Source organism: Dipodomys spectabilis, unplaced genomic scaffold (assembly GCF_019054845.1).
Source record: "Dipodomys spectabilis isolate Male_0828 unplaced genomic scaffold, ASM1905484v1 ptg000173l, whole genome shotgun sequence".
Classification (NCBI taxonomy): domain Eukaryota; kingdom Metazoa; phylum Chordata; class Mammalia; order Rodentia; family Heteromyidae; genus Dipodomys; species Dipodomys spectabilis.
Window position 1 is genome coordinate 1,566,975 of NW_024870850.1, and position 19,736 is coordinate 1,586,710.

The 19,736-nt window shown below is 37.0% G+C and overlaps 1 protein-coding gene across 1 annotated transcript in view; it reads right to left on the reverse strand.

Moving 5' to 3' along the window:
* Window positions 1-10,065: 10,065 nt before the first annotated feature.
* Window positions 10,066-19,736, reverse strand: part of LOC122119865 (vomeronasal type-2 receptor 116-like) — a 51,046-nt gene continuing 41,375 nt past the window's right edge. The window contains exons 10-11 of the mRNA XM_042693933.1: window positions 11,335-11,502; window positions 10,066-10,110 (exon numbers count right to left, since the gene is read on the reverse strand). Of these exons, the coding sequence (XP_042549867.1) occupies window positions 10,066-10,110; window positions 11,335-11,502 (213 nt within the window). The remainder of the gene's footprint in view (window positions 10,111-11,334; window positions 11,503-19,736) is intronic.

The window sequence follows — 19,736 nt, forward strand, 5'->3', positions numbered from 1 at the left end:
AAAAATAGATTCATTCTTAATAGAGACTTGAACTTTGCATGTAATAGAGAAAATGAGGGGCTCATACACGCACAGGTATCTTAAATAGAACTCAAGTAGCTCATAAAATAATAGCAAGAATTAATCTCTGCTTTTGATTGTGTGCTAGAATCCATTGTTTCATATACAAGGCCCTAAATTCCACCTCTAGCACTGGAAATGTAAAGTAGCTGTGGTGGTATCCAATTGAAAGTCTACAGCACAATGAAAGAAACTTTGAAATAGCCAATTGAATAGTTAAAAATCTTGCTAGCTATTCATCTCAGAGAGGATTGGAAAAAATTATATTAAGTGAAGTAGGCCAGGCCCAAAAAAACATTGGTCCCATGGTTTCTATTATTTGCAATAACTAATATATGTCTAAGACAAGCAGAAAAGGTAAAAAGCTATGTACATATGACCATATAAGATGATGCTAAGTTAATTGAACACTAAGATAGGTACACAAGAGGTTTTATCTTTCTTGCTGCTGTTTTTAATGTATTTATAATGTACTATGTGGTTTTTTTGTTTCTTTTGTATGGTCTTCTCCCATGGTTTAGCCCCTGTTTTCACTGAATTTGATTCTTGTGCCCTGAATCTTGTATATACATTTTTCTAATTTAGGGAGGGGAGGGGAAATAACAAAGTGCTGAAATAAGGATAGAGGTTGACCCATTGTAACAATGATATGCACATGACACTATGCTGAAATGAGCTTTACAACTTGTGGGGAGGATGGAGTTGGGGAGGTAGGGAGGGAAGCGATGGTAGGAGAAAACAAATGAGGAGGTAAAAATTCTTGATACAAAATGTACTCATTACCTTACTCATGTAACTGTAACAAAAATTGTCAGAATAGTGGGAAATAACTCTAAAACATAAGTAGAGACAAAATCTAATCAAGGAACAGACATGTAAAAATTAGAAATAGAAAATCACATCAGAAAAAAATGTTCAGTAATTTGAGCAATCAGGACACATATCAGTTATTCATTAACCCAGACAAAAAATTGCAATTTTGGTAAAGGTATACAAAAAGTAAAGCTTGGAGATTCTTCAAGAAATTGAAGCTGGGAGTTCCGGGAAGATGGCGGAGAAGACGCTGGAGGCTAAACAAGCTCTCGCATAGAAAGCAGTTTTAGTGTTCCAGTGAACTGTCCTAAGCCAGAGAATCACACCAACTGTGCTATCACAGTACAGAGAGGGAAAAGCCAGAGAGGGAAAATCCAGGCAAGGAGACAGATCTGAGCACTTCCCAGCAGCCGCCACTGCGGCGGCAGCTGTGGTAGCAGCACGGCCATAGCCGCCATACCTGCACAAAGAGTCCGGGATGAAGGAGCCAGACACAATGGGCGAGCGGATTCTACTCAACACCAGTAAGAACTGACAAGGAGCAGACATCTTCAGCCTGCAGTTCAAAGACCAGAGATGACCCAGGAACCAAGACTCGATGTGAGTAGAAGCCAGATGTCCTCACTCCCTCTCAGGGAGCAGAGGAGGGAAGGCCACCCCTCCCCTCCCACTACTGGAGATCTCCATCTTTGAAGGCCCGGCTGAGCTGCAAGCTCCAACTAAGGCCTTGGAAGAAAACTAGAGTCATTTAGCAGGTCACCAGAACCTAAGCTGACCTGCCAGACTCAACTCCACCCAGGGAAAAGTCACCCAACTTGGGCCACCAGCCCCAGGAGTGGCTTTCTTCACTGGGGAAACAGAGCCTGAGGCTGCCCTTCCCTGGAATAATGTATGCCATGCCCTAAAGATGAACAACTATCAACCAAGAGTACTGTACCCAGCTAAACTCTCCTTCATAACTGAAGAGCAAATAAAAACCTTCCATAGCAAAGAAAAATTGAAACAATATATCTCCACCAAACCAGCCTTACAAAATATTCTTAAAGATGTCCTACACATAGAAAACCAAAAAGACCACAATAAAGGCCAAGAAACTACACCCAAACTGAGAATCCAAGAACCATAGGAAGAACCCAGTAACTGCAGCCCCCAAGAAGGTGGATTAAATGCCAGGTACACCCAAATACCTCTCAGTCCTATCTCTCAACATTAACGGACTTAACTCTCCAATTAAGCGACATAGGCTGTCAGCAGGATTAAAAAGCAAGATCCTTCTATCTGCTGCCTTCAGGAGTCACAACTTGCCCCATAAAAACAAACACATTTTCAATGTTAATGGCTGGAACAAAATCTACCAAGCAAACGGCCCCCATAAACAGGTGGGAGTTGCAATCCTAATATCAGATAAAATAGACTTCAAATTAAAATTCATGAGAAGAGATAAAGAAGGTCGCTATATACTAATTAAGGGATCTCTCCTTCAGTAGGATAATACAATTCTAAATATCTATTTGCCAAACAACGGAGCACCCAAATGTATCCAAGAAACACTACTTTCCCTCAAATCCCACACAGATCCAAAGACATTCATTGTTGAGGATTTTAACACACCACTTTCCCAACTAGATAGATCAACTCCGCAAAAATTCAACGGAGAAACTGCAGATCTAAACAACTGCATAGATCTACTAGATTTAACAGACACCTACAGAATATTTCACCCAGCAGCATCAGAATACACAATTTTCACAGCAGCTCATGGAACATTTTCTAAAAAAGACCACATTTTAGGCCACGAAGCAACTTGTCCAAATTCAGAAATACTGAAGTTATACCTTGCATTCTCTCAGACCACAAGGGAAAAAATTATAACTCGACACCAAAAGCCACCAAAGAATATCTGGTAACACATGGAGGCTGAACAACACACTGTTGAATCATGAGTGGGTCATGGAAAAGATTAGAAAGGAAATTCAAATGTTCATGATATTCAACAAAAATGAGCACACAAATTACCAGCTCCTCTGGGACACAGCAAAGGCAGTACTCAGGGACAAGTTTATAGCTCTGAGTTCCTATATCAACAAATTGGAGAGATCTGAAACCAACAATATAATGAGACATCTGAACCTCCTTGAAAAAGATCAGCAAGGTAAACCCCTATCCAGTAGACAGAAAGAAATAATTAAAATTAAATCAGAATTAAATGAATTAGAATCCAAAAAAACTATAGAAAGAATCAACAAAACAAAGAGTTGGTTCTTCGAAAAAATTTACAATATTGACAGACCCTTAGCAAATCTTATCAGCAAAAGAAGAGAACACATCCAAATAAATAAACTCAGCGCTGAGAATGGAAACATCACCACAGAAACAACCAAGATTCAGAACTTTATGAGGGAATACTTCTCAAAACTTCATGCTAATATGTTTGAGAACTTGGCAGAATGGACCATTTCCTAGCAAATATTGACATGCCAAAACTAAACCAAGATGAGTTAAGCCATCTTAACAGGCCCATATCAAGCATTGAAATAGAAACAGCAATAAGAGACCTCCCAGCTAAGAAAAGTCCAGGACCAGACGGTTTTACAGCGGAATTCTACAAGGCCTTCAAAGCAGAGCTCACACCAACACTCCTCCAACTCTTCAATGAAATTGAAAGGGAAAGTTCACTACCAAACACATTCTATAAAGCCATCATAACCCTCATCCCCAAACCAGGCAGGGACTCATCAAAGAAAGAGAACTATAGATCCAATTCTTTGATGAACATTGATGGAAACTACTCAACAAAATTTTGGCCAATCGACTTCAACAATCCATCCAAAAAGTAATACACCGTGATCAAACAAAATTCATTTCAGGGATGCAAAGCTGGTTCAATATACGCAAATCAATTAATATAATCATCACATCAACAGGAGCAAGGATAAGAACCACATGATTATCTCAATAGATGCAGAAAAAGCATTTGACAAGATCCAACACTCTTTTATGATGAAAGTTCTAGAAAAATTAGGAATCCATGGGACATTCCTCAATACAATAAAGGCTGTATATGACAAAACTACAGCCAGTATTATACTTAAAGGTGAAAAACAAAAGCCATTTCCTCTTAACTCAGGAATAAGATAAGGATGTCCACTCTCTCCACTTCTCTTTAATGTAGTATTAGAATGCCTAGCTACAGCAATAAGACAAGATGCAAACATAAAGGGGATCCAAATTGAGAAAGAAGAAGTAAAACTCTCCCTCTTTGCAGATGACATGATCTTGTATTTAAAGAATCCCATAGACTCTACTCCCAAATTACTCAAGCTGCTTCAAAATTTTGGCAAAGAAGCAGGTTTAATTTTATAATCTCTAATTTATACCCTCAAAAACCTATGGCTTTTCTGTATGCCAACAATGAGAAAAGTGTGGCTGAAATTAGGAAAGCAACTCCATTCGTAATAGCCCCACAAAAAATAAAATATCTCGAAATAAACTTAACCGAAGAATTGAAGGACCTCTATGATGAAAACTTTAAAAACTTGAAAAAGGAAATCAAAACAAAACTTAGAAAGTGGCAAAACTCCCATGCTCCTGGATTGGAAAGATCAACATCGTGAAAATGGCAATACTTCCCAAGGCTATCTACAAATTCAATGCGATACCTATCAAAATTCCAACCTCATTCTTCAAGGAAATAGAAGAGGCAATCCAAAAAATCATATGGAACATTAAAAGACTCCGAATAGCAAAAACGATCCTCAACAGAAAGAACAGTACTGGAGGAATATCAATACCAAATTTCGACCTCTACTATAAAGCCATAGTAATCAAAACAGCTTGGTACTGGCACAAGAACAACCTCAGGACCAATGGAATAGAATTGAAAACCCAGACATGAACCTACAGACCTATAGCCATTTAATCTTTGATAAGGGAGCTAAAAAAATAGAATGGAAGAAAGACAGCGTCTTCAGTAAATGGTGCTGGAAAAATTGGTTAACTACTTGTAGAAAACTATCACCTGCACCAGAATCAACTCCAAATGGATCAAAGATCTCGGAGTCAAGTAGACACTCTGAAAACATTACAGGATGGATTAGGAGAAACTCCAGGTCTCCTTGGCACAGGCCAAAATTTTCTTAATAGAGACCCAGAAACACAACAAATCAAAGAAAGGTTGGACAAATGGAATTCCATGAAGTTTCATAGCTTCTGCATAGCAAAGGACATAGCTAGCAAGATCAATAGAAAGCCCATGGAATGAGAGAAGATCTTCACTAGGCATACAACGGACAATGGTCTCATATCTAAAATATACCTGGAACTCAAAAAATTAAATCCGCCAACAACAAATCTTCAAAGAAACAACTGCCCAATAAATAAGTGGGCTGAAGATTTAAAGAGAAAGTTCTCTGAAGAGGAAAGAAGGATGGCCAATAGACACATTAAGAAATGCTCAACCTCCCTAGCCATAAAAGAAATGCAAATCAAAACGACATTGATATCCAGTTAGAATGGCTAAAATCAAGAACTCTAAAACAACAGATGCTGGAGGGGATGTGGACAGAAGGGAACCTTACTGTATTGTTGGTGGGAGTGTAAACTTACTTGTTCAACCAATTTAGAAAGTAGTATGGAGGTTCCTCAAAAGACTCCACATAGAGCTGCTCTATGACCCAGCGATCCCACTTTTGGGCATTTACCCGAAGGATCACAAACCAGGCCTTACTAAGGCTACCAGCACAACTATGTTTATGACAGCATTTCTTACAATACCAAACCAACCCAGTTTTCCCTCTGTAGATGAATGGATCAACAAATGTGGTCTATAAATATACAATGGAATTCTATGCCTTCATCAGAAAGAATGACATTGCCCCATTTGTTAGGAAATGGAAAGACCTCAAAAAATTATATTAAGTGAGGTAAGCCAAGCCCAAAGAAACATAGGTCCCATGGTTTCCCTTATGTGCAATAACTAGTACATGTCTAGAATAAGCAGAAAAGTTCAAAAGCTATGTATATATGACCATATAAGTTGATGTTAAGTCAAATGAACCCCAAGATAGGGAAACAAGTGGGGTTTTATCTCTTACTGTTTTTAATGTATTTATAATATATTGTGTGAGTTTTTCGTTTCTTTTGTATGTTCTTCCCCCATGATATAATGCCTGTTTTCACTGTATTTGATTCTGGTGCGCTCCATCTTGTATATACATTTTTTTCTAATTTGGAGAGGCGATGGCCAATAACAAAATGCTTAATTAAGGATACAGTTTGACCCAATGAAGCAATGAGATTGTAACAATGAGATGTACAAGACAGTATGTTGAAAACAAACTTTACAACTTCGGGTGTGGTTGGGGGAGAGGGAGGCATTGGGGTGTTTGGGAGGGGAAAACAAAGGAGGGGGTAATAATGCTCAATAGGAAATGTACTCACTACCTTACTGGGTAACTGTAACTCCTCTGTAAAATATTTTTACATAAAAACATATATAATAAAGACTCTTTAACTTATGTAAATATATCATTTTTAAAATAGCACTAATCAACACATGAAAGGTCAAAAATAAATGAAATAAGGCATTTCATGCAAATGAAAGTGAAAGGAAAGCAGATGTATTCATAACATATCAAATCAAGTAGACTTTAATCAATGCAACCAAACAAGAGGATATAAGAATTGTAAATGTGTATTAATACACTCTGCAAGCATTTAGTTCTATTTAAGCAGACTTTGAGGTATTCTTCAATACAATTATAGTTGCGGATTTACTAGAAATCATCCAGACAAAATCAACATGCAGTTATCAGAGTTAAATTTCACCCTTAATTAGGTGGGCCTCACATACAAGTACAGAACCTTTCATCCAACTTCGGAATAAACCAACTTTCATCAACATATTAAGTGTTCTCCAGGAGAGTTCATATGGGAGGACATGAAACCAAGTCAGATATTAAATGTATTGAAAGTATCTTGAGTACACATGCCCATCACACTCTAGTAAGGCTACAGGAAAACCCTGACAATATGCACTTAACATGAACATACAATGGAATAGTTTTTATCAATAAATGAATAATTTAATGTAGTCAAAATTATTCAGTTTAATTAACTGATTAAAACTTGATTAAATGACATGTTTTTAAGGAAAACAAGAAATAAACAAAATCATTTGGACAAAAAAATTAAAACAGAATGTGAGAATCTATAGATATTGAGAAAGGAGCAATAAAATGATACTATATCACTTGTTCTCTCTGTATTTGATTTTGGTACCCTGGAATTATATATATATATATATATATATATATATATATATATATATATATATATTCGAACTAGGGAAAGGAATGGGAACAACAGAATGGTGAGACAAAGGACAAGGGGGAAACCAATGCAACAGCAATATAAACAAGACAATATATTGGAAATGACCTATACAACTTGGAGATGTTGATGTGTGTAGGAGGGAAAGTAGGAGAAAATGAAGGAAGTGGTAACAAGTTTGACCAGAAATTTACTTATTACCTACAAATATAAAAAAGGAAATTAAATGAAAAAAGGACCTTTGTTTAAATCATGAGTATAGATACTCTGTATCTCATGAAACTAGAAAAAAAAAATTTAGTAGAAGGAATGAAATATTCAAGTAGAAGTAAAAGTATTAGAGAAAAAACACAACAACATTCATCAATCTAGCAAACAGAAAGTTCCACAAAAACAACACAGCCATAAGACTTAAGTAAAAATCATGATGCATCAAATGGGAAAGCAATAACATTACACATGTCAGCCACACATACCTCCCATTATTCTGTATGCTAGAATCAGTACAGTGAATATATTGCTGAAAAATTATTTACAGATTCAGTTTAGTCTCCATCAATATTCCTTACACTTCAATCACACAAGTAGAAATGGCAAAATGAAATATTGGGAAAAAGAATTATTCAATTAACCAGAGCTATCTTCAGACATGAGTAATACTGAACTATCCCTATGCCTATTTTTCTGCCATAAGAGCAGAAGAAAACACTGATTAAAAATAGACACATAGATACAAAAAATAAGGCCAAGTTAGTAATTGCAAAAAAACTACATATAGCTGATTCTTGGAGAAGCTTCCAAATAATCCAGAGTCTAAACATGATACTCTTAGCAAAGGGTGGCATTGTGAAATTGGGTATCGATGTGTAAAACACTAAAACTGGACCCCTAATATTTTTAAAATCAAAATTAATCAGTTCTTTAAAAGCAATGTTTTTAGTCCATCATGGGGCTTGAACTCAGGACCTGGGTGCTGTCCCTGAGCTCTTCTGCTCAAGGCTAGTGTCTAGCATTTGAGCCACAGCTCCTAATTATATTTTTACTAAAGACTGGAGCTTTACAAGTAATAGAAAAAATGAAGGAAAACATCCATACAAAAGTAACTTTAAAAATAAGGCCAAGAAGTAATTACAAAAACACTACAGGTATGTGATTTTTGGGGAAGTTGCTAAATAATAGATAGCCTAAACATGACAACTTTAGCAAGAGTAGCATTGTGAAACTGGGTATACATGTGTGAAATGCTAAAACTAGACCCTTTGTATTTGTAAAATCAAAATTAATCAGCTTTTTAAACAATTTTTTTCTTTTTTTCCCTTTTTGTCAATCATGGAGCTTAAAGTCAGAGCTTGGGTGCTGTCCCTGAGCTCTTCTGCTCAAAGTTAGCACTTTGCCACTTTGAGCCACAGCTCCATATCCTAATTAGCTCTTAATAGAGACTAGATCTTTGCATGTAATAGAGAAAAGGAAACCATACATACAGAAGTAACTTACACAGAACTCAAATAGCTCATAAAATAATAGCACGGATTAAACTCTGTTTTTCACTAAGTTGTAGAGTCATTTGTCTCATTTGCAAGGCCCTAAATTCCACTCCCAAAAGTGGTAAAGTAAAGTAACTGTCCTTGTACCTAATAGAAAAGCTTCAGCACAATGAGAGAACTGGTGGGACAGACAAATGAATAATTAAAAATCTTGCTAGGTACTCATCTCACAGAGGACAGACAGCACAGTGTAAAACAATTTTAAGACTTAAATAGCATTTGAGAAAAATCCAATCAAGGAAGAGAGCCTTTGAAAATTAAAAGTACAAATAGAAATCAGCACCAAAAAATATTTAATGATTTGAGCAATGATGACACCCATCAATTGCCCATCAACACAGATATAAATTGTCCATTTGGTGATGGTATATAAAAATTAAAGATTGGAGATTCTTCAAGAAATTAAAACTACCTCTACTGGTAGATTTTGCCTTTAATCCTGGCTGATCAAGAGGCTGAGAAGCACAGATCCTGAGTCAAAACCAGCTGGGGCAGAAAAGTCCATGATATTCTATCTTAAGTTAATCAACAAAAAGCTAGAAGTGGATATGAAGCTCAATTGGAAGAGTATCATCTTCGAGAGAAAAAGCTATCCACAAATGCAAAGCAAACAAATTACTAGTATCTTGAGCTTAGTGACATCAGAAAGCTGAAAATGAGCAGAAGAACTTAGAGATATGGGAGAGAAAAAAGGATGTACAACAAGGTATAAAACATGATCATAAAAGAGTGTTTGAATATAATCAAAGTACACACCTGTGTTGTGGAACTGCAATATAAACCAGGTATTGACACAATCCAATATTGTGTAAAAATTGGTAAACATCACTGTAATGCCAGCAGGCTTAAATTCAAGCTAAATCTCTTACCTACTCATGTTGAAATTTAGTGTTCTATCTGCAAGAAAAGCTTATGGATCAATATTGCTATCTGTAGTCAATAGCATACATCAAATGTTGCTAACCAAACCAGACTTACTTTGTATCTGTGGGTAGCTAAGAAACATCCATGGATTAAACCATAATACTCAGTATGTCTATATTAGCACACTAACAAAAATAATCAAATGTATTTTTGGAAATTTAGAGAATAAAAATCAGATGAACATGGGTAAATAGTGGGGAATACAAAGAATAAGCTAAGCCAGGCACTAGTGATTCATGCTTAGAGGCTTAAATACTGAGATCTGAGGCTGAGATCTGACGAGAATGTTTGAAGCTAGGTTGAGCAGGGATGTTTGTGAGACTCTTATCCCCATTTTACTACCAAAAAGGCCAGAAGTGGACCTGTGGTTTAAATGCTAGAGCAATAGCTTTCATCAAAACTGTTCAGAAACAGGGCCCAGGTCCTTAGTTCCAAGGACCTGCACAAAAGGAAAAAAGATAATCTACATACCAGTGATATATAAGGTAAAGTCATATATCTTCCATGGCACAGAAGAGAGTAATTCCTACCCTTGGATCACTGTTCTCAAATGTGGGCAGCTACTTCAGAGTATGCCACACCATCCCTTGTAAACAAGTGGAAATAGTAGTCACAATGACATTTTTCTCTTGCAATAAGAATCAGTTTGCTAGAGTTTCTTGAATTTCTGTACAGTGTTTTCTTTTCTTTCTATTTTTTAGTGTAACCATTTATTAGTGAGACTCTGTGTTACAGACCAAAAGTCAAGAACATTCATTGAAGTAAAGTAGATCATTCAAGTAAAGTAGAACTCACCTGGGGCAGATAAACTTCTCCCATAAGTGAACTTTAAAAAGCTAACTTTTCTGGTAAGACATGGGTTAGGCAGCATATCTGACATAAAATAATGACACAAGGTATAGTTTGAAACAGTAACTACTTGTCTACAGTAAGAATGTGTGTGTTTGTGTGTGTGTTTGTGAGAGAGAGAGGGGGGTGAGAGACACAGAGACAGAGAGACAGAGAGTTCAAGGTCATGAAATCAGTGCCTGGACAGTGTCCTTGAGCTTTTCTGATCCAGGCTAATACTTCTGTCACTTGATCCACAGCTTCACTTACAGCTTTTGGATGGTTAATTGGAAATAAAAGTCTACAGATTTAACTGCCTGAGCTGGCTTCAAACCTTGATCTTTAGATATCAGCACCATAAGTAGTTAAATTTACAGGCATGAGCCACCAGCCTACCATAAGAAATTTTATCCATATTCTCATAACGTAGATGTTACTGAAGAAAAGTTCTTACAATACTGGCCTATGGAAGCAGTAAATGTGGCTTCAGCCTTTTAGTACAGATCACATGTGAGTGATTCAGCTTCAGTGTGATAACATTACTTCATTCTCTGTAATGACACCTGAAATGGAGGAGACACAGGGCTGTTAAAGTGAAGAATTTTCTGACCTGGAAAGGAGAATCTGTATGAAGGAAGTAGGGTCTTCTCCTATTAGCAGGCAGAAAATCATTCAACTGTAGTCGTATGACAGGATGAGACTGAGCTGCTCATGGTGCAATCAGATGGAGTTCAGCATAGACAAGACAGATTACATTGATGTGTGCCCCAGGATTTCCTCAGCCATTGCCCATCCTCAGAACAAAACAGTAAATGGGAATAAAAAGATGAGTTACTGATGGCATTTGATCTTCTTGGCTGGAATCATGGTTGTTACTGTGATCTATTCCCAAAGTGTTGAGTGGGAAAAATCCAGCGATCATCACATCTCCATCCATATGTGTTCGGTGCTTCATAGTAGAGAAGCAGCTAGTGCCAGCCAAGGACCTGACAAGGAGGGGAAGCTGGAGAAGAAGGAGTGTGAAAACCAAAAGGCACATCCCTGAAGCATCTGCCATGCTGAATTTCTGGTTAGAAGTGAGGCCCACATGTCAGGTATGTATATTTGTATGTCTTTTTATATGTGCATATGTGTCTCCTTTTTGATAGTGATCTACACTATAACTCCCCTTTCATCAAAGCCTTTTGAGTCCCCGAAATAATGTATAAAATTATTCCCCAGGGCCTTCATCCAGGAGAAAAACATGAGATGGAAAACACATTTGTGGAGTTTTCTTCACCCCAGGTGCTATGATTTCATCCAGGACCACAGATAGTGAGGCCCCAGAGATGGAGTTATCTTGGAATTTTGTCCAATATCTGTGTCAAGAAACTGTTTGCATAAAAGGCATTTGGGATGATGCAACTGGATCACCTCAGAGGATGCCATGTGCTGTGCATGGTGAAATGTCCACAAAAAGCATATGCCTGTGAGATGTCAACTAAAGTTCTGAGAGCATCACACCCAGAGGATGTGTTCACACACACACACACACACACACACACACACACACACACACACACAATGTCCATAACAGCCACAGAACATTGGTGGTTGATAACAGGGAGCTTTCAATAAGAGCACTCTAAAAATTCAGTCATTTAGTATTGCCTGAGGAAGCAATGCTGCTGCTCAAACTAGAAATTACATGTCAATAACTCAAGGTTAATGCTGAAATTGAATTCCACTTTTGCAGTCTGAAATTTTACCTTCAAAAAATTTATTATTACTTAAGTTGCTAAAATAGATCAAGACTTATTCATGATGCACTGGGTTGAGAGCCTGTGATAGAAGAAATTCTTCTGTATCACAAAGCTAAATTAGTATCAAAAGTAACTTTATGCTTTCTACTTGCTCACATATATTAGATGTGAATTCCATTCAGAGATTTCAGTGGTCCCAGAGAGCAGAGCTACATCAGGGCTGTTGATATATTCTACACAAGGCTGTGGTGTTCAATGCATATTTTGATACATTTCTTCAGAACCATATACTGGGTCTCAGAAAATATACATCACATATGTACTTTAAAAATGCAGGAGAAAATTTTGTCATTGTATTTGATTCTGGTGCCCTGTCTCTTGAATATACAATTTTCTAATTTGGGGAGGAGAAAGGAAATGACAAAATGCTAAAGCAAGGACACAGGTTGACCTATTGTAACAATGAGATGTACAAGACACTATGTTGAAAATGAACTTTACATTTCCGGGGAATGGAGTATATGGAGAGGTAGGGAGAGAAGGGATAGTAGGGGATAAACAAAGGAGCGGGTAACAATGCTCGATAGGAAATGCACTCATTACCTTACTCCTGTAACTATAACCCCTAGTACAGCATCTTTACAGTAAAAATACTTTAAAATGTAGAAGGAAAAGCTAAAAAAATGAGATTGCCACTCATCTTTACAGTTGTATATTCTGTACATTATGTAAGATTTTATCACTTATTTTTTTAAATTATTAGTAGCATGAATTTGCTGGACAGAGGATTGAGTTAGACAGGTGCATGTACGCATCCAATGGACCTCAGTCTCACAAGGTGGTGGCACTTGTTCAAATCATAAATTTATAGTTTCTTGAGAAACCTACATACTGATGTCCATAGTGGTTGCATGAAATTACATTTCCATCAATAGTGTGTGACCTTCCCTTTCCCTCCATTCTTAAAAATATTCCTTATGATAGACATGATCACTGGAGTAAGATTAAATTAAGTGTTGTTTGGCTTTGCATTTCCTTTATTAACCATTTAGACTTCTGATTTTGAGAAGTATCTTCGAGTTTGTTCGCCAATTTGTTAATTGTATTGTTAATTCTTTAGGGGTTTAGTTTTCTGAGCTTCCTATATATTCTTGTCACTAGTCACTTGCCAGATGTTTAGTTGGTAAATTCTGCAGGCCATCTATTCAGTCTGGTGACTGTTAATTTTGTGTTGCCAAAGGTTTTTAGTTTGATTAATCTCATTTGCAAATTCTTGTTCTTATTTGCTGAGTTATTTGAAGTTTAAAAAAATTAAATTTTATTGTAAAGGTGATGTACAGATTGTTGCAGTTACATAAGTACATAAGTGAGAAGAGTTCTTTTTGAACAGTGTTTACTTTTCGTCCCACCATTTGTGTGCTTCCATTTTCCCTCCCTAAATCACGTAAACTTACATCCATGACAAAGAGTAAAGAAATTAAAAAATAGCAACAAAGAGGAATAAATCAATAAAAACAAGGATGGAAAAAAAGAACTGCAAATAGTACAATAAAGAACACCTTGTTTCCATTTTTGAGGTTAATTTCAATAAACATCATTTTATATGATTATATACACATAGCTTTCTAAATTTATTTATTGTGAAAATATTGTACAGATGGGTTAAAATTAGGTGGGCAAGATAATGAGTACATTTCTTATCAAGCATTGTAGCCTCCTCCCTTGTTTCCCCCTCCCATCCCTTCACATTATCCCCTCACCTCCCCACTACCTAATCCTCCCGTCCCCCCCACCAAAGTTGTAAAGCTCGTTTTCGACATAACGACTTGTACATCTCATTGTTGCAATGGGCCCACCTGTATCTCTATTTAAACGATTTGATTTTCCCCTTCCCCTCTACAAATTATACCGACATGAAATACAGTGAAAGCAGGGGTTATTCTGTGGGGGAGGGACATACAAAGCAACCAAGAAAAAATCTTATAAATGTGTTAGAAACAATCACATGAAAGAAAAAAAAACATTTGAATACATATCTTAGGGTTCATTTCCCTAACATCACCTTATCTGACCTTTTCTGCTTGACTTAGACATATACTAGATATTTCAAATAAGGGAAACCATGGGACCTATGTTTCTTTGGGCCTGGTTTACTTCACTTAATATAATTTTTTTCCAAGTCTTTCCATTTCCTAACAAATGGGGCAATGTCATTCTTTCTGATGGAGGCATAGAATTCCATTTTGTATATATACCACATTTTCTTGATCCATTCATCTACTGAGGGGCATCTGGGTTGGTTCCATATCTTAGCTATAGTAAATAATGCTGTAATAGTCGGGTTGGTAGCTTTAGTGTGGTCTTCTTTGTAAACATTTGAGTAAATGCCCAAAAGTGGGATTGCTGAGTCATAGGGGAGCTCTATGTGGAGTCTTATGAGGAACCTCCATACTGCTTTCCAAAGTGGTTGAACAAGTTTACACTCCCACCAACAATGCGGTAAGGTTCCCTTCTGTCCACAGCCCTTCCAGGATCTGCTGTTATTAGAGTTCTTGATTTTAGCCATTCTAACTGGGGTGAGGTGGTATCTCAATGTCCTTTTAATTTGCATTTCTTTTATGACTAGGGAGGTTGAGCATTTGTTCATGTGTCTATTGGCCATCTTTCTTTCCTCTTCAGAGAAGTTTCTCTTTAAATCTTTAGCCCACTTGTTTATTGGTCATTTGTTTCTTTGAAGATTTGTTGTTGGGGATTTAATTTATTGAGTTCAAGGGATATTTTAGATATGAGACCATTTTCTGTTGTATGCCTAGTGAAGATCTTCTCCCAATCCGTGGGCTTTCTATTGATCTTGCTACCTATGTCGTTTCCCACGCAGAAGCTATGCAATTTCATGCAATCCCATTTGTCCAACCTTTCTTTGACTTGTGCTTCTGGGTCTCTATTAAGAAAATTTTGGCCTGTGCCAAGGAAACCTAGGGTTTCTCTTATTCCATCCTGTAATGTTTTCAGAGTGTCTGCTTTGACTCTGAGGTCTTTGATCCATTTGGAGTTGATTCTGGTGCAGGGTGATATATAAGGATCTAGTTTTAGTTTTCTACAAGTAGTTAACCAATTTTGACAGCACCATTTACTGAAGAGGCTGTCTTTCTTCCATTCTATTTTTTTTTAGCTCCCTTATCGAAGATTAGATGGCTATAGGTCTGTAGGTTCATTTCTGTGTTTTCAATTCTATTCCATTGGTTCCAAGGTCTGTTCTGGTGCCGGTACCAAGCTGTTTTGATTACTATGGCTTTAAATAGAGTTTTAAATTTGGTATTGATATTCCTCCAGCACTGTTCTTTCTGTTGAGGATCGTTTTCGCTATTTGGGGTCTTTTATTGTTCCATATGAATTTTTGGATTGCCTCTTCCATTTCCTTGAAGAATGAGGTTGGAATTTTGATAGGTATCGCATGGAATTTGTAGATAGCCTTGGGAAGTATTGCCATTTTCATGATTGTTATCTTTCCAATCCAGGAGCATGGGAGTTTTTTCCACTTTCAAAGTTCTGTTTTGATTTCCTTTTTCAAGTTTTTAAAGTTTTCATCATAGAGGTCCTTCACTTCTTTGGTTAAGTTAATTCCTAGGTATTTTATTTTTTGTGGGAATATTACGAATGATGTTCCTTTCCTAATTTCAGCCACACTTTTCTCATTGTTAGCATACATAAAAGCCATAGGTTTTTGAGGGTTAATTTTATACCCTGCTACTTTGCTAAAGTTTTGAATCAGCTTGAGTAATTTGGGAGTGGAGTCTAGGGGATTCTTTAAATACAAGACCATGCCATCTGCAAAGAGGGAGAGTTTTACTTCTTCTTTCCCTATTTGGATCCCCTTTATGTTTGCATCTTGTCTTATTGCTGTAGCTAGGCATTCTAACACTAGATTGAAGACAAGTGGAGAAAATGGACATCCTTGTCTCGTTCCTGAGTTAAGAGGAAATGGCTTTAGTTTTTCATCGTTAAGTATAATACTGGTTATAGGTTTGTCATATACAGCCTTTATTACATTGAGGAATGTTCCATGGATTCCTAATTTTTTCAGAACCTTTATCATAAAGGAGTGTCGGATCTTGTCAAATGCTTTTTCTGCATCTGTTGAGATAACCACGTGGTTCTTATCCTTGCTCCTGTTGAAGTGATGATTATATTACTTGATTTGCGTATATTGAACCAGCTTTGCATCCCTGAAATGAATCCTGTTTGATCATGGTGTATGATTTTTTGGATGGATTGTTAAAGTCGATTGGCCAAAATTTTGTTGAGAAGTTTTGCATCAATGTTCAACAAATAAATGGGTCTATAGTTCTCTTTCTTTGATGAGTCCCTGCCTGGTTTTGGGATGAGGGTTATGATGGCTTCATAGAATGTGTTTGTGTGAGCTCTGCTTTGAAGGCCTTGTAGAATTCCGCTGTAAAACCATCTGGTCCTGGACTTTTCTTAGCTGCGAGGTCTCTTATTGCTGTTTCTATTTCAGTGCTTGATATGGGCCTGTTAAGATGGCTTAACTCACCTTGGTTTAATTTTGGCAGGTCAATATTTGCTAGGAAAAGGTCCATTTCTGTCAAGTTCTCAAACTTATTAGCATAAAGTTTTGAGAAGTATTCCCTCATAAAGTTCTGAATCTTGGTTGTTTCTGAGGTGATGCTTCCAATCTCATCTCTGAGTTTATTTATTTGGGTGTGTTCTCTTCTTTTTCTGATAAGATTTGCTAAGGGTCTGTCAATGTTGTAAATTTTTTCGAAGAACCAACTCTTTGTTTTGTTGATTCTTTCAATAGTTTTTTTTTAGATTCTAATTCATTTAATTCTGATTTAACTTTAATTATTTCTTTCTGTCTACTGGATTAGGGTTTACCTTGCTGCTCTTTTTCAAGGAGGTTCAGATGTCTCATTAAATTGGTGGTTTGAAATCTCTCCAATTTGTTGATGTAGGAACTCATAGCTATAAACTTGCTCCTGAGTACTGCCTTTGCTGTGTCCCAGAGGAGCTGGTAATTTGTGTGCTCATTTTTGTTTTATATCATGAGCATTTGAATTTCCTTTCTAATCTCTTCCATGACCCACTCATGAGATTCAACAGTGTGTTGTTCAGCCTCCATGTGTTACCAGATATTCTTTGGTGGCTTTTGGTGTTGAGTTCTAATTTTATTCCCTTGTGGTCTGAGAGAATGCAAGGTATAACTTCAGTGTTTCTGAATTTGGACTAGTTTGCTTCATAGCCCAAAATGTGGTCTCTTTTAGAAAATGTTCTATGTGCTGCTGAGAAGCACGTGTATTCTGATGCTGCTGGGTGAAATATTCTGTAGGTGTCTGTTAAATCTAGTTGATCTATGCGGTTGTTTAGATCTGCAGTTTCTCCGTTGAATTTTTGCGGAGTTGATCTATCTAGTTGGGAAAGTGGTGTGTTAAAATCCTCAACAATGAATGTCTTTGGATCTGTGTGGGATTTGAGGGAAAGTAGTGTTTCTTGGATACATTTGGGTGCTCCGTTGTTTGGTGAATAGATATTTAGAATTGTAATAACCTCCTGAAGGAGATATCACTTAATTAGTATGTAGCGCCCGTCTTTATCTCTCCTCATGAATTTTAATTTGAAATCTATTTTATCTAATATTAGGATTGCAACTCCTGCCTGTTTATGGGGGCCGTTTGCTTGGTAGATTTTGTTCTAGCCTTTAACATTGAAAATGTGTTTGTTTTTATGGGCAAGATGTGACTCTTGAAGGTAATAGATAGAACGATCGTGCTTTTTAATCCAACTTGACAGTCTATGTGGCTTAATTGGAGAGTTAATTCCGTTAATGTTGAGAGATAGGACTGAGAGGTATTTGTGAGTCCCTGACATTTAATCCACCTTCTTGGGGGCTGCAGTTACTGGGTTCTTCCTATGGTTCTTGGATTATCAGTTTGGGTGTAGTTTCTTGGCCTTTATTGTGGTCTTTTTGGTTTTCTATGTGTAGGACATCTTTAAGAATCTTTTGTAGGGCTGGTTTGGTGGAGATATATTGTTTCAATTTTTCTTTGCTATGTAAGGTTTTTATTTGCTCTTCAGTTATGAAGGACAGTTTAGCTGGGTACAGTATTCTTGGTTGATAGTTGTTTGTCTTTAGGGCATGGGATACATTATTGCAGGCTCTTCTTGCTTTGATTGTCTCTGCTGAGAAATCTGAAGTGATTCTAATTGGTTTCCTTTTATAGGTGATTAATCTTTTCTCCTTGACAGCTTTAAGGATTTTTTCCTTGGTCTGAATTGTTCCTGTGTGGATTATAATGTGATGGTGGGATGTCCTATTCTGGTCTGGTCTATTTGGAGTTCCAAAAGCTTCTTGTATCTGAATAGGCCTATCTTTTTGCATGTTTGGGAAGTTCACTGCTAGCATCCTGTTAAACAAATTTTCTAGACCATTAACTTCTGTTTCTAGGTGCTACTCTACACCCATTATCCTCAGATTAGGCTTTCTGATGGTGTCTTCCAAGTATTGAATTGATCTATCATATTTCTTGTCTTGGATGGTTAAGTGTTCTTTCTCTATAATATCTATGGTGTCTTCAATCGCCGAGATTCGATCTTCTGCATGGTCTAACCAGGTGTCAAGACTTTCTACTTTTTATTATTTCTTTTCCTTCTAATTGGTCAGCTTTTATGGCTTCAAATTCTTTGTTGAAGCTTTGTTTTAGATCTTGTATGGACTTCTTTACTTCCTTAATTTGGTGTTCAGTGTTTATTCTCAAATCATTTAATTGATTGGTTATGGTTTCCTTGGATTCCCATTCCTTCCGTTGGGTTCCATTAAGCATTCCCTTTGTGGTTTCCCTGACTTCCTTCAGCTCCTTGTTAATGGATTCCCTGAAGGCCTTTAGAGATCTCTGTGTATTCTCATCCTGCTCTCTCAATTCCTGTATTACTCTTTGCTTAGCTTCCTCATGTTCACACCATTCCTGTAGTTCTCTTTGAGTGCTCTCAGCCTCTCATGCCATTCCTGCCTTTCTCTTTGAGTCTTCTCAAGCGGCTTTCACAATTCTTGTATCAGTTTTTGAGGAGCTTCCTCACACTCATGATATTCCTGTATTAACCTTTGGTTTGCCTCCTCTCTCTCCCTATCAAGTTCATACAGAGACCTTTATAGGTTTTCCATCTTTTCGTTTATCATGTTTGCCAGCAGTGTTTGTCGAGCTATTTGGGAAGTCTCCTCTGGATTATTCATTATCTCTTATGTCTCCTGATTATCAGGAGTTGGATTTGAGATACCCAGTCTTGCCATTTTTCTTGTGCTTTTCCTCCTTACTCTCCCCATTTGGGATGAAAGTAACACCAGTTTTGTGCTAGAACATTATCTGAAGGCAAGCATCAACCAAAGTCTGCAGATACAATCTAGTTCAACAGATATATCTATTCAACATCAAACAACTATATATTAATGAGCTACAAACCGCAAAGAAGAATTTGGCAAACT